The 12,744-nt window shown below is 46.4% G+C and overlaps 1 protein-coding gene across 1 annotated transcript; it reads left to right on the forward strand.

Moving 5' to 3' along the window:
- Window positions 1–5,098: 5,098 nt before the first annotated feature.
- On the forward strand, window positions 5,099–12,537 carry LOC123053210 (heparan-alpha-glucosaminide N-acetyltransferase). The gene is made up of 13 exons (XM_044476650.1): window positions 5,099–5,301; window positions 5,416–5,609; window positions 10,114–10,251; window positions 10,377–10,458; window positions 10,536–10,612; window positions 10,706–10,812; window positions 10,929–11,040; window positions 11,174–11,290; window positions 11,372–11,463; window positions 11,565–11,631; window positions 11,723–11,801; window positions 11,887–12,122; window positions 12,224–12,537. The coding sequence occupies exons 2-13, from the start codon at window positions 5,448–5,450 to the stop codon at window positions 12,248–12,250; spliced, it is 1,296 nt and encodes a 431-aa protein (XP_044332585.1). The 5' UTR covers window positions 5,099–5,301; window positions 5,416–5,447; the 3' UTR covers window positions 12,251–12,537.
- The last annotated feature ends 207 nt before the right edge of the window (window positions 12,538–12,744 follow it).

Here is a 12,744-nt window from a genome sequence, read left to right on the forward strand (position 1 = left end):
CTTGTCAAAGGTCTCATACCTCTCGACTCGGGCATGAGTCTGAAATACAAATTTCAGCTCTTGGAACATCTTATATGCTCCGTGGCGTTCAAAACTTTTTTGAAGTCCCGGTTCTAAGCCGTAAAGCATGGTGCACTATACTCTCAAGTAGTCATCATACCGAGCTTTGCCAAACGTTCATAACGTCTGCATCTGCTCCTGCAAGAGGTCTGTCACCTAGCGGTGCATCAAGGACATAATTCTTCTGTGCAGCAATGAGGATAATCCTCAGATCACGAACCTAGTCCACATCATTGCTACTATCAACTTTCAACTTTAGTTTAACATATCATAAATGAAACGGGGAAGCTATACACGAGCAATTGATCTATAACATAGATATGCAAATACTATCAGGACTAAGTTCATGATAAATTAAAGTTCAATTAATCATATTACTTAAGAACTCCCACTTAGATAGACATCCCTCTAGTCATCTAAATGATCACGTGATCCATATCAACTAAACCATGCCCGATCATCACGTGAGATGGAGTAGCTTTCAATGGTGAACATCACTATGTTGATCATATCTACTATATGATTCACGTTCGACCTTTCGGTCTCAGTGTTCCGAGGCCATATCTGCATATGTTAGGCTCGTCAAGTTTAACCCGAGTATTCTGCATGTGCAAAAACTGGCTTGCACCCGTTGTATGTGAACATCGAGCTTATCACACCCGATCATCACATGGTGTCTCAGCACGAAAAACTGTCGCAACGGTGCGTACTCAGGGAGAACACTTATACCTTGAAATTTTAGTAAGGGGTCATCTCATAATGCTACCGTGGTACTAAGCAAAATAAGATGCATAAAGGATAAACATCACATGCAATCAAAATATGTGACATGATATGGCCATCATCATCTTGTGCCTTTGATCTCCATCTCCAAAGTACCGTCATGATCTCCATCGTCACCGGCATGACAGCATGATCTCCATCATCTTGATCTCTATCAACGTGTCGTCACATGGTCGTCTCGCCAACTATTGCTTTTGCAACTATTGCTATCGCATAACGATAAAGTAAAGCAATTACATGACGCTTGCATCTTATGCAATAATGAGACAACCATAAGGCTCCTGCCAGTTGTTGATAACTTTTACAAAACATGATCATCTCATATAACAATTTATATCTCATCACGTCTTGACCATATCACATCACAGCAAGCCCTGCAAAAACAAGTTAGACGTCCTCTACTTTGTTGTTGCAAGTTTTACGTGGCTGCTACGGGCTTAGCAAGAACCGTTCTTACCTACGCATCAAAATCACAATGATTTTTCGTCAAGTGTGCTGTTTTAACCTTCAACAAGGACTGGGCGTAGTCACACTCGATTCAACTAAAGTCAGAGAAACAGGCACCCACTAGCCACCTGTGTGCGAAGCACGGTGGTAGAACCAGTCTCATGAACGCGGTCATGTAATGTCGGTCTAGGCCGCTTCATCCAACAATACCGCCGAATTAAAGTATGACATGCTGGTAAGCAGTATGACTATTATCGCCCACAACTCTTTGTGTTTTACTCGTGCATATAACATCTACGCATAGACCTGGCCCGGATAGCACTGTTGGGGAACGCAGTAATTTCAAAAAAAATCCTACGATCACGCAAGATCTATCTAGGAGATGCATAGCAACGAGCGGGGAGAGTGTGCCCACGTACCCTCGTAGACCGAAAGCGGAAGCGTTTAGTAAAGCGCTGATGTAGTCGAACGTCTTCGCGATCCAACCGATCCAAGTACCAAACGCATGGCACCTCTGCGATCTGCACACTTTCAGCTCGGTGACGTCCCTCGAACTCTTGATCTAGTTGAGGCCGAGGGAGAGTTTCGTCAGCACGACGGCATGGTGACGGTGATGATGAAGTTACTGGTGAGGGCTTCGCCTAAGCACTACGACGATATGACTGAGGTGTGTAACTGTGGAGGGGGGCACCGCACACGGATAAGACAAATCTTGAGTGCCTTTGGGGTGCCCCTGCCCACGTATATAAAGGAGGGAGGAGGAGGAGGTCGGCCTAGGAGGGGCGCGCCTATAGGGGGAGTCCAACTAGGACTCCCAATCCTAGTTGGAGTCCCCTTCCTTTTCCCAGAGGGGAGAGAGGGAAGGAGTAGGAGAGGGAGAAGGAAAGAGAAGGGGGCGCCGCCCCCTCCCTAGTCTAATTCGGACTTGCCATGGGGGGCCGCGCGGCCAACCCTTCAGGTCCTTCTCTCCTTTCCTATATGGCCCATTAAGGCCCACTACTTCCCCTGGCGAATTCCCGTAACTCTCGGTACTCCGAAAAATACCCGAATTACTCGGAACCTTTCCGATGTCCGAATATAGCCTTCCAATATATCGATCTTTACCTCTCGACCATTTCGAGACTCCTCGTCATGTTCGTGATCTCATCCGGGACTCCGAACAACATTCGGTCATCAAATCACATAACTCATAATACAAATCGTCATCGAACGTTAAGCATGCGGACCCTACGGGTTCAAGAACTATGTAGACATGGCCGAGACACATCTTCGGTCAATAACCAATAGCGGAACCTGGATGCTCATATTGGCTCCTACATATTCTACGAATATCGTTATCGGTCAAACCGCATAACAACATACATTGTTCCCTTTGTCATCGGTATGTTACTTGCCCGGGATTCGATCGTCGGTATCATCATACCTAGTTCAATCTCATTACCGGCAAGTCTCTTTACTCGTTCCGTAATACATCATCCAGTGACTAACTCATTAGTCACATTGCTTGCAAGGCTTATCGTGATGTGCATTACCGAGAGGGCCCAGAGATACCTCTCCGAAACACGGAGTGACAAATCCTAATCTCGATATATGCCAACTCAACAAACACCATCGGAGACACCTGTAGAGCATCTTTATAATCACCCAGTTACGTTGTGACATTTGACAACACACAAGGTGTTCCTCCGGTATTCGTGAGTTGTATAATCTCATAGTCAGAGGAACATGTATAAGTCATGAAGAAAGCAATAGCAATAAAACTAAACGATCATTTATGCTAAGCTAACGGATGGGTCTTGTCCATCACATCATTCTCCTAATGATGTGACCCCGTTCATCAAATGACAATACATGTCTATGGTTAGGAAACTTAACCATCTTTGATTAACGAGCTAGTCTAGTAGAGGCATACTAGGGACACTTTGTTTTGTCTATGTATTCACACATGTATCAAGTTTCCGGTTAATACAATTCTAGCATGAATAATAAATATTTATCATGTTATAAGTAAATAAAATAATAACTTTATTATGGCCTCCAGGGCATATTTTCTTCATTGATGATATTCAATTTTAAAGATCACTGAGGGTTCATATTGCTGCACTATTTTTGTCAGAGACATGAGCTTCCATATTGCGGTTTCTCTCTTGAAGTGTCAAAATCATTGGCTAGTCCGGTAATTTTAACAGTCAATTATTTCATTAGTACGTTACTCCCACTATGTGAGTAGCCTCAACGGCCATGAGGTAACATACTGCTTGTGGGCCCTGTGAGCCTCTTCTGATCTTCTACCGAAGCTTCTAGCGTCTCTTATTTTCCATATAAAAATCATCGTAAAAATTCATTGTGTTTGGACCTTCCTAGGTATGGTTTTTCTATGAAACCAAAAACATGCGAAATATAGGAACTGACACTAGGCACTAAATTAATTAGTTAGTTTAGAAAAATAATATAGTGGGAATGATAATATAATAGCATGAAACAATAAAAAATTAAAGACGCGTTTGAGACGTATCACTTGCCGCTTGAGGCGAGGGAGCGGGACAAAGCCCCTCCAGATAGGGCACATCCTATTTGCCACCCGCGGGCGACGAAGAGTCGAGCCTTCTCTGAAGGGCAGGTATGAAGGGACCAGCCCAAGTGACCTTCCTGGGCTGGCTGTTTTTTCTGTTTTCATTTTTCCCCCTTTTTCTATTTTATTTCACAAATTCAAAATTTCTAAAAAATGTTCAAAATTACAATAAAGTTTCAAAAAATGTTCCAAATTCCTTGTTTTGTTCATGATTTCATAAATTGTTAACATCCCCCCCCCCAAATAGCAATTTTAAAAATAGACACAGTTTTAGGAAAAATTGTTCATGTTTGAAAACATTGTGAAGTTTTTCAAATTTTGTTCACTTTTCAATGAAAAATTAATAATTCATTTTTTCAGAATTCGAATTTTTTTAACAATTTCAAAAACATTCACATTTTAGAAACATTTTGTTCATGTTTTCAGAAATTGTTCATGTTTTTCAAATTTGTTCACAATTCAAAATGTTCGGAAACCCAAAAAATCGGCATTTCAGAAAATGTTCACATCTATATCTACTAATAAAGCAAGGTGCGTTTCGCCAATTTTTCATCCTCTCAACGCCGGAAAGATTGTTTTTCCTATCCGAGGTGGTACTAAATTCTTGTGTGTTCGTCTGCTAAAAAAAGTTTTTCCAGAATTTCGTACGTGGACCGAGGTGGTACTTCCCGATCCGACGCTTCTCTCGACGCGGGACGCTACTGCTAGCACCACCAACACTAACGAACTTCACCTCAAAAAAAAAAACCCAGCACTAACGAACTCCGTCCTCAAAAAAGAAACAAGAAAAAGCACCCAGTTTGCAGCAAAACAAAAGCTTGATTTTGATCCACCAAAGCAAAGCCCTTCCTCAATAATAAGAATCCAAAGCAAAGCCGTCTCGTCTCATCCACAAACACCATCCCCATGGCAGCAGCGCTGTATTCCATTCCGATACGAAAGCATCTCCTATCCGCTACGGGCCCTGCTTTGAGAGGGGATCCTTTAACGGCCACACCACTTCCACCCAAATCGAAAAGCCGTATGTGGCTGCGACCAGACACGCACACGCGCCAACCAATCCTCGGCCCGGCAGGACATCGATCGACCGATGGATCGGCCCGAGAGCCCGGGCCGGCACGTGAGCGAAACGGCCATCGGCGAGGATCTGTACGGCCACGCCAAAACGAACGATCTCCTATCACGTAACGGAGCGTAATACCGGTCCGTGTATATATAGATGCGCTCCGCCCGTCCACCACCGATCTTGCCCCGCGCCGAGGTAACAACAAAACGATCCGACTCCGCCTCGCCGAGGGAGGGAGGGAGAGCACATACTCCATAACAGACCAACGAAGCCAGAGAGATACAAGGAAGCCAGGCCAACGAGGCGAGAGAGATAGCACGCGCGAGGAGGAGGAGGAGGAGGAGGAGCCAAGGCGAGTTGGTTGTGCCGTCAGGTGAGCGGGCGCCTTCCGTGCCGCATCCCCCCACGCGCTTGTTGCTTTCGCCTGTTCCGCTGTTCCTGTTCCGCCGTGGGGAAAGTGGAGGTGATCCATCCATGGCCAATGCAGGGGCGTGCGACGGCCGGCGGAGCGCGGCCGGGATGGGCGTCTACGAGCTCGTCCGGAGCGAGGACGCCGCGGGCCCCGCGCTGGATCTGGAGGCCGGCCGCTGCGGCCCCCCGCCGACGGCCAAGGCGTCTCCGGCGGCGCCGCGCCAGCAGCGGCTCGTCTCGCTCGACGTCTTTCGGGGAATCACCGTGCTGGTACGTGCCGCCAACAAATCCCTCCACGCTTTCACTTCGTTTTACGGAATCACGTCTTTCTCGCCGTTCTTTGCGATATTCCTGATATCCGATACCAAATCGAATTGCTTCCCGCGTGGGCCTTTTATTTTCTTTTCATTTTTCTCCGCCGCGATCGATTTCGCAGCGCCTAGTGCCACCGCCAGCCAAACGTAGATGCTCCATGAATCATGATGCAGCATGCTAGCTACTCATTGCCGGCCTTCTTCTCTTTTCCCTTTTTGTCCGCACTTAAACTAGTAGAGTAACCAAAAGAAAGCAGAGTTGATTGAACCAACCACATGATCACTAGTAGTACAAGATTTTCGCTTCAGGGAACATTACTGCTGGCCAGCGAGGCCTGTACGGGCAGCATGCCAAGTTGTCTCAGTTATAGTCATTGCTGCCACAGGCGTATGATTGCCTAGCTCCTCTGCTGGGCGGCTCTTCTTCAAGCTCCGACTGCCTATGTTTCCTACTATAACCTCTGTTCTACCTCTAAAGATAGCCATTGTGGCCATGCATTATGGTGACAACACATCTTGATAGCCATTTTAAAGATCATTAAACGTCAGTTATGCGACGCATCCTGATATGCTTCTTTACAACTGACGCCACCGGCCTGGCTCGTCAGATAATGAAGAGTTAATCCGATCACCGGGCCGCCAAATGGGTTTCGAACCGTCGGTGCTCGCTAGCCGGTTGTGGCCCACCCGCTCGCAATAGGAAAATACCCTAGTTGCAAGCGTACGGAAATTCACCAGCTGTTGGACCCGAGACTGCACACGGCAGAATTCATGCCGTAGTAGTATATACCCTGTGTTGCTGTATTGCTTCCGTACCTGAATTTGTTGGATACGGAAATAGAAGTGGAAAGAATGTCAACTCTAGCTCACCGCTCCATGTTATGTTAGCTAAGTGTAGATAAGTTGATGAGCGCATGTATGCTCATAATTGGTACTTAGAAAAGGATATCGCGTACGTACAGATGCAGCTGACACGATGCTAATTTCTAATAGTAGATCCCTCGAAATAAAATTTCCAATAGTAGAGATGCACAGTAGAATTGGTGAAAGCGAGCAACACAGTGCACATGGGGCCGGGCGAGAGAATTGGTAAAGGCGACGAAGGAGTCGAATATCAAGGGTAGAAGAATTCAGAACAAGATGAATAGCACAGTTCGTTTTCGGAGGGATGCATATTTACAGTGTGGTCATGCACCTTTTTGCGCTTTTGAAAGGGTCTGCCGTTGTTCTGGTCAACTGGGATTTTCTAAACCAATTCAGAAATTTGCAACTTCCGTTTTAGTGAAAAGCATAGCGCAATTTAAAGATCGGTTGAGACTAAAAAGAAAATCTCAATCTCAGTGGACTTTTAAGAGTTAATCGAACCATTTTTGAAACGGGAAACACATTTTAGGTTGTGGTTAGATGTTTGATCGGATTTGGCGCGTGGGCACAAAAGGTGAAGAATGTTAGGTACGTACAGATGCCTAGTTTATAGAGGGGGTGGTGGAAATTGTTGCATCTGTGGGGGTGTGAGGATCACGTCTGGTAGCGGGCCAATATTCCCCGACCCTGGAGGACGCATGGCGCATGCGTCGTCGGCTGTTGGTGCCTCCACGTCGAGTCGAGACAAGCCCCATGAGACGAGCCGCGCCTTTAGCATGTGACGCGCTCTCTCGCCGTCGCACCGCAAGAATCGATCACCCCTGCTTTACATCACGCGGTGGCGTGGCGGTGTCCGGTGTCCATCGACCGGCCAAGGCCGGCTCGCCAACTGCCAAAGCAACGGCTTGGTCGCAGCAGCTCGTAGTGGGTGCGACGTTGTTGGCGGGTGACTAGGTCGCACTGACAGATGGATGCACCGTCGCTGTAGAAAAGAAAACGAGACACCCCGGCCGGACGCGTGAACGAACCAACAGCACGGCCGGGTCGGACGAGGTTCCTTCCGGCCGGCGGGGCGACGGGCGCAGCTGCCTCCACATGGCCACCGCCGTGTCCTCGCCGCTTGTTTTCTTTTCTTTTCTTTTCTCTGTCGTTGCTTGCTTGGCCCGCGACGCGTCGATCGGGAGGCCGACACGCGCCGCTCCACCGGCACAAAGCCAGGGTGCTGATTCGCCAGGCCCAGGCGACTGTGGGAGAATCTCGCTGTGTTTATTGGACGTTGGTACGAGTACGAGCAAGCGGCAGCTGTGTGGCCTGGGGGGGCTGTCCCTGGCGTGCAGATCGTGCAGCCTGATATGGTTGTCCTACCTGCGGCGGTGGGTTTACCCTCCTTTTGAAGTTTCGCGTCATTAGTGACCATTAGTTTTCTCAGCTCCGGTTGCCCTGACGGCGTCGCACCAGCACCGAGAGGGAGAAGCAGGAGTAAACAAGGCTAAACGTCGGTGTCACACTAACGCGGCGCAACCGTGCGCTGTGACGGTGCCAGGGACTAATGGGAGCCACCATCACCACACACGAGCAAGATAATACTATATAATTGAGAAGTGAGAACTAGCTCTAGCTAGCTGACCTGCGGAAGTGACGATCCAGTAAGCTGGAACTGAGAAGCAAGCACGAAAAGGAGGCAAGCATCAGGGAGAAGCAGGAGTGAACAACTAGCACTGCTAAACAAGATCAAATGTCGGCGTCGCCGCAGTCGCGCGTGCTGACCCAGCAGTTGAGATCCACTCAAGGCCTCAACTCATCAAACCTTTTGATGTCATGCGGTCGAGTCATGGTCCTGCTTAAGCCAAGTCTTGAAAGTTAGTAACACGGTAGCCTGATTAGGTACGACCTTTTCCTTGCCCTTTGGTGTGTCGTGTCGTGCTTCAGATACTGTAGGTAGAAAATGAGCAAGCTAGCCGGGATGGCACGACATATATAGGTGGAATAACAGTGCTACATCTTTAGATGATGAGATCCCAAGGTCACATCCTGTGTAGCCGGTCCAAACGTGGCAGATGGCAACACCCCAACCAATTCTTCCCTGGGAAGACAAGGCTGTCCAATGGACCGAAAATGACAGCCCTGTGTGGAGACTGAAGAGTACCACACGTATGCACACAGCCTTCCAAATCCAAGTGATTGGCTAGCTATCTCTAGCCCAGAGGGTGAGCCATGCCTTGTCTGAAAATCATGGAGCAACCCAGGCATGCCTGAATGCCGTCCACTTTTTGCAAGACCAAATACGCAAGTTTATACTACCAGGATCAATTGCCTGAACAATGAGGCAACGCTACGCATTGTTGGGTTGCCGCCCCACTGTGTTCCGTCTACTCCAATTCACATACATACGCCTACGTGAAAGTGAAAGCTAAGCGATACCACGGCAGAATAGATGGATTAATTAGGAGTGTAATTTATATATAAGCTGCGAGAAGGTTAGGTTCCCGTCGCTGTAGATGGCCTCTCCTCTCCACCCACTGCTTTTATTTACTGCCCACATGCGGACCTGGTAAGTTGCGTCCTACGCTGAGAGTTACGTCGCCCTTCTGAGTTGTGGCCTCGTAGATGTCTCAAGATGAAGCGATCGTGGCCAGTCACATTGGCCGAGCGTGTGCGTGCGTGCCACGAAACTTGCTGCCGGTGGCTCCATCGATTCCTACTTACTTCCACCATACGATCGACCTTTGGTGTTGCCGTCGCGTTGTCCATTGGTTTCTGGACGTATCTCCCTTCTCTTCCTAATAATAATAAAATGACCGCAGGTCGCTTGCGTCTTCTCACAAAAGAAAGAGATAATGGCAATAACATTAACATAGGGTGAGGAATTCAGGTGTGCTGGGTTGATGTTGCCGGTGAGAAATTCAGGCATGCTGCTTCTTGCAATCATGCGCTCGATTTCACTGTGGGCGGGCTTAATCATGGGGCTTTCTTTCTTCCCGGATAGAATATTTGTTCTCCGAGATGAAATGCATGTGGAGATTGAATCTGATGCCAGAGCCAGACAACCATATATAATGCGAAGCTGTAACCATCACCTACCAGCATCATGTTCCTTTGTCTCCTCGGATTTATATAGCTGTGGTTTTTAAGACGTAATTATGCAAGAACCACGAAAATTAGCACTAAAGTAACATTGCAAGAGTGGAAGCATATCTGATTAACTACGTCTGATGGTTATTTTTTCTCTAGCATGATTGGATCTGGGTCTGTAACAAGTGGGGGTACGCCTGATGGTTGGTTAATATAGAAAAGTCTCCAGTATATATATGTGCAGATGCTTTTAGACAGTGGAAAGTTCTAACTACCACTCCCTCCGTCCCGTAATATAAGAGCGTTTTTGACACTGACACTTCACTAGTGTCAAAAACGCTCTTATATTACGGGACAGAGGGAGTAGTCTCTTAGGAAAAGGTAGAACAGAAACATTTGTTACTACATGGAATGCACAGTACAGCTCTATATATACTGAACAGAAAATCATTCTGCATCGAGCCCTTCTAATCTGTTGACAAAATGAGTGGAACAAAGGTTAACTGTTGTTTTCCTTGCTGCAGCTTATGATCATCGTGGACGACGCTGGATCGTTTCTTCCGGCAATGAACCACTCCCCTTGGGAAGGTGTAACCATAGCTGATTTCGTCATGCCTTTTTTCCTTTTCATCGTTGGGGTTGCTCTAGCTCTGGCGTACAAGGTACACACTGATTGATTAACAACACGACCGTGACATTTACTTTCGTTTTCTCAAGCTAACACTGGTGTGACATTCACGAATTGCTGTTGCTTCCACCTAATTGCATCATCTCCTGATGCGTGCAGAGAGTGCCGGACAAATTGGATGCAACTCGAAAGGCAACACTTCGTGCATTGAAGCTCTTCTGTGTTGGTCTTGTTCTACAAGGTACGTATTAATTAGGATTGTTCTTGAACTTCGACATAATGTTGATGTTTAATTTCTTTTTCTGCTATGATGCACAGGTGGATTTTTTCATGGAGTTCGTAGCCTTACTTTTGGGGTTGATATTACACAAATACGTTTGATGGGTATACTGCAGGTAAGCAGCATATATATGCAATACATTATTCTGCATCAACAGTTCAACTAAATGTGGGATGACTGATGATTTGTGGCGCCTGCTTGATTGCAGAGAATCGCAATAGCTTATCTTGTTACAGCACTCTGTCAGATTTGGCTCAAGGGAGATGATGATGTAGATTCTGGACTTGATTTGATCAAGAGATACAGATATCAACTGTGAGTTCAAACCTTTAAGAATCCAAAAAAAAAAATCACTGATCCACATGACATATAGATGATTTAGTATGAGCAAGTTGTGTTTCTGAAATTACCATTTGCTATTGTTCTGCTAGACTCGCAGGCTTGCTCATCACAATCACCTACATGGTTCTCTTGTATGGTACCTACGTTCCTGACTGGGAGTATCGGATATCAGGTCCTGGTTCCACAGAGAAAACATTCACTGTAAGTTCCACTTTCACTTTTTTTATGCTAAGAATATATCTAGCAGTATTATAGATGACAGTAGAACTAATCGCAAAAAGAAGAAGAAGATGACAGTAGAACTGATGAGCTTCGAAACCGTAACTTATATCAGGTCAAATGCGGTGTACGAGGTGACTCTGGGCCAGGCTGCAACGCGGTTGGCATGATTGACCGCAAAATCCTAGGCATCCAGCATCTCTACGGTCGACCGGTTTATGCGCGATCCCAGGTTCTAATAAAATCAAGAGCTTGCATAATGCTTATTCGTCACCTTCATTCAGTCTGTATTAACTCCTCTCTCCTGTGACAGCAATGCAGCATTGATTCACCGCAAAATGGGCCACTCCCTCCTGATGCACCCTCATGGTGCCAGGCCCCTTTTGATCCTGAAGGGCTTCTCAGGTCAGAAAAACTCATGATTCCTTCAGAGTTTATCTCTTCTAGCTGTAACGTGAGTTCTGTGCCAAGGGTAAATTCTGATTGTTTTTTTTTTCCGTAAACAGTTCTGTGATGGCCATCGTAACCTGCTTGATCGGTCTCCAATACGGGCACATAATTGTACATTTTCAGGTGAAATGTCTGCTGTCCATTTGGTGAGCACTTGATCTTCTGGATGAATGCAACATATTCTGAATTTCTCCATCTCTATCCTTAATTGCAGAAACACAGGGAAAGAATCATGCACTGGCTTGTCCCTTCCTTCGGCATGCTCGTCCTGGCCTTCGCAATGGACTTCTTCGGTAAGGATATCGTCAACAGTTAACACTCCATTCCTGATTATCCCGGGCAATGACATTGACCGCACTATTCTGATGATCTCTGCAGGAATGCATATGAATAAGCCATTGTACACCGTAAGTTACACTCTGTGCACCGCTGGCACTGCGGGGCTCCTCTTCGCGGGGATCTACACGCTGGTCGACCTCTACGGGTACCGCCGCCCGACTATTGCCATGGAGTGGATGGGGATGCATGCCCTGATGATATTTGTCCTGATCGCGTGCAACATTCTACCCATCTTCATTCATGGCTTCTACTGGGGGGAGCCCAATAACAACCTTGTAAGCTTTTGCAGATGACCCACGGCTTTTCAGTCGAGCTTTCAATGATGATAAAGTAAATTGGAATATAAGAACTAACACATTCGGCTCTGTGTTTGCAGTTGAAGTTCATTGGGATTAGGGCATGATCTGTATATGGTGGATCGAGCTATAGGGAGACACGGGAGACAGATATATAGAGATATTTAGGACCCTATTTGCACAGAGATTTCGAGAGATGAGTGCAGGCCTAGTTTTGCAATATGGCCATAGCTTCATCACCATCCTGTGTAACTGTTCGACACGGCCAGGAACAGTTGCTGTTTCACGGGTTGTTTTCTCTGAGTGCTCTATGTATATGGTATAAAAGAAGCTTTGTGTATAGATGACAACAATGCAATTCAAGAGAAATATCAAGTACATAGATTTATTATCATTTCCAAACACGTCTATTGCATTTGCATTCAACTTGGTCTGGGCATCATAATCCTAGGAGCCTGGGATATTTCGACAGGGAGATGATTCGGGGGACTGCAGCCACATATCCAATCTGTTCAGGTAAGAGCCCTGTTTGTATTTTTCTTTTTAAATGACAGCTTTTATTACTCCGGCATCTGCATTCTAAGATGTATATAATCAACCA

The sequence above is a fragment of the Triticum aestivum genome, chromosome 2D (genome assembly GCF_018294505.1).
Source record: "Triticum aestivum cultivar Chinese Spring chromosome 2D, IWGSC CS RefSeq v2.1, whole genome shotgun sequence".
Classification (NCBI taxonomy): Eukaryota; Viridiplantae; Streptophyta; class Magnoliopsida; order Poales; family Poaceae; genus Triticum; species Triticum aestivum.

Excerpts from the sequence above, each read along its gene's own strand:
- LOC123053210 (XM_044476650.1), top strand. The coding sequence starts at position 5,448 with ATGGGCGTCTACGAGCTCGTCCGGAGCGAGGACGCCGCGGGCCCCGCG. Across the intron at positions 11,464-11,564 it reads GATCCTGAAGGGCTTCTCAG|TTCTGTGATGGCCATCGTAA; the intron begins GTCAGAAAAACT and ends TTCCGTAAACAG. Across the intron at positions 11,802-11,886 it reads CTTCGCAATGGACTTCTTCG|GAATGCATATGAATAAGCCA; the intron begins GTAAGGATATCG and ends TGATCTCTGCAG.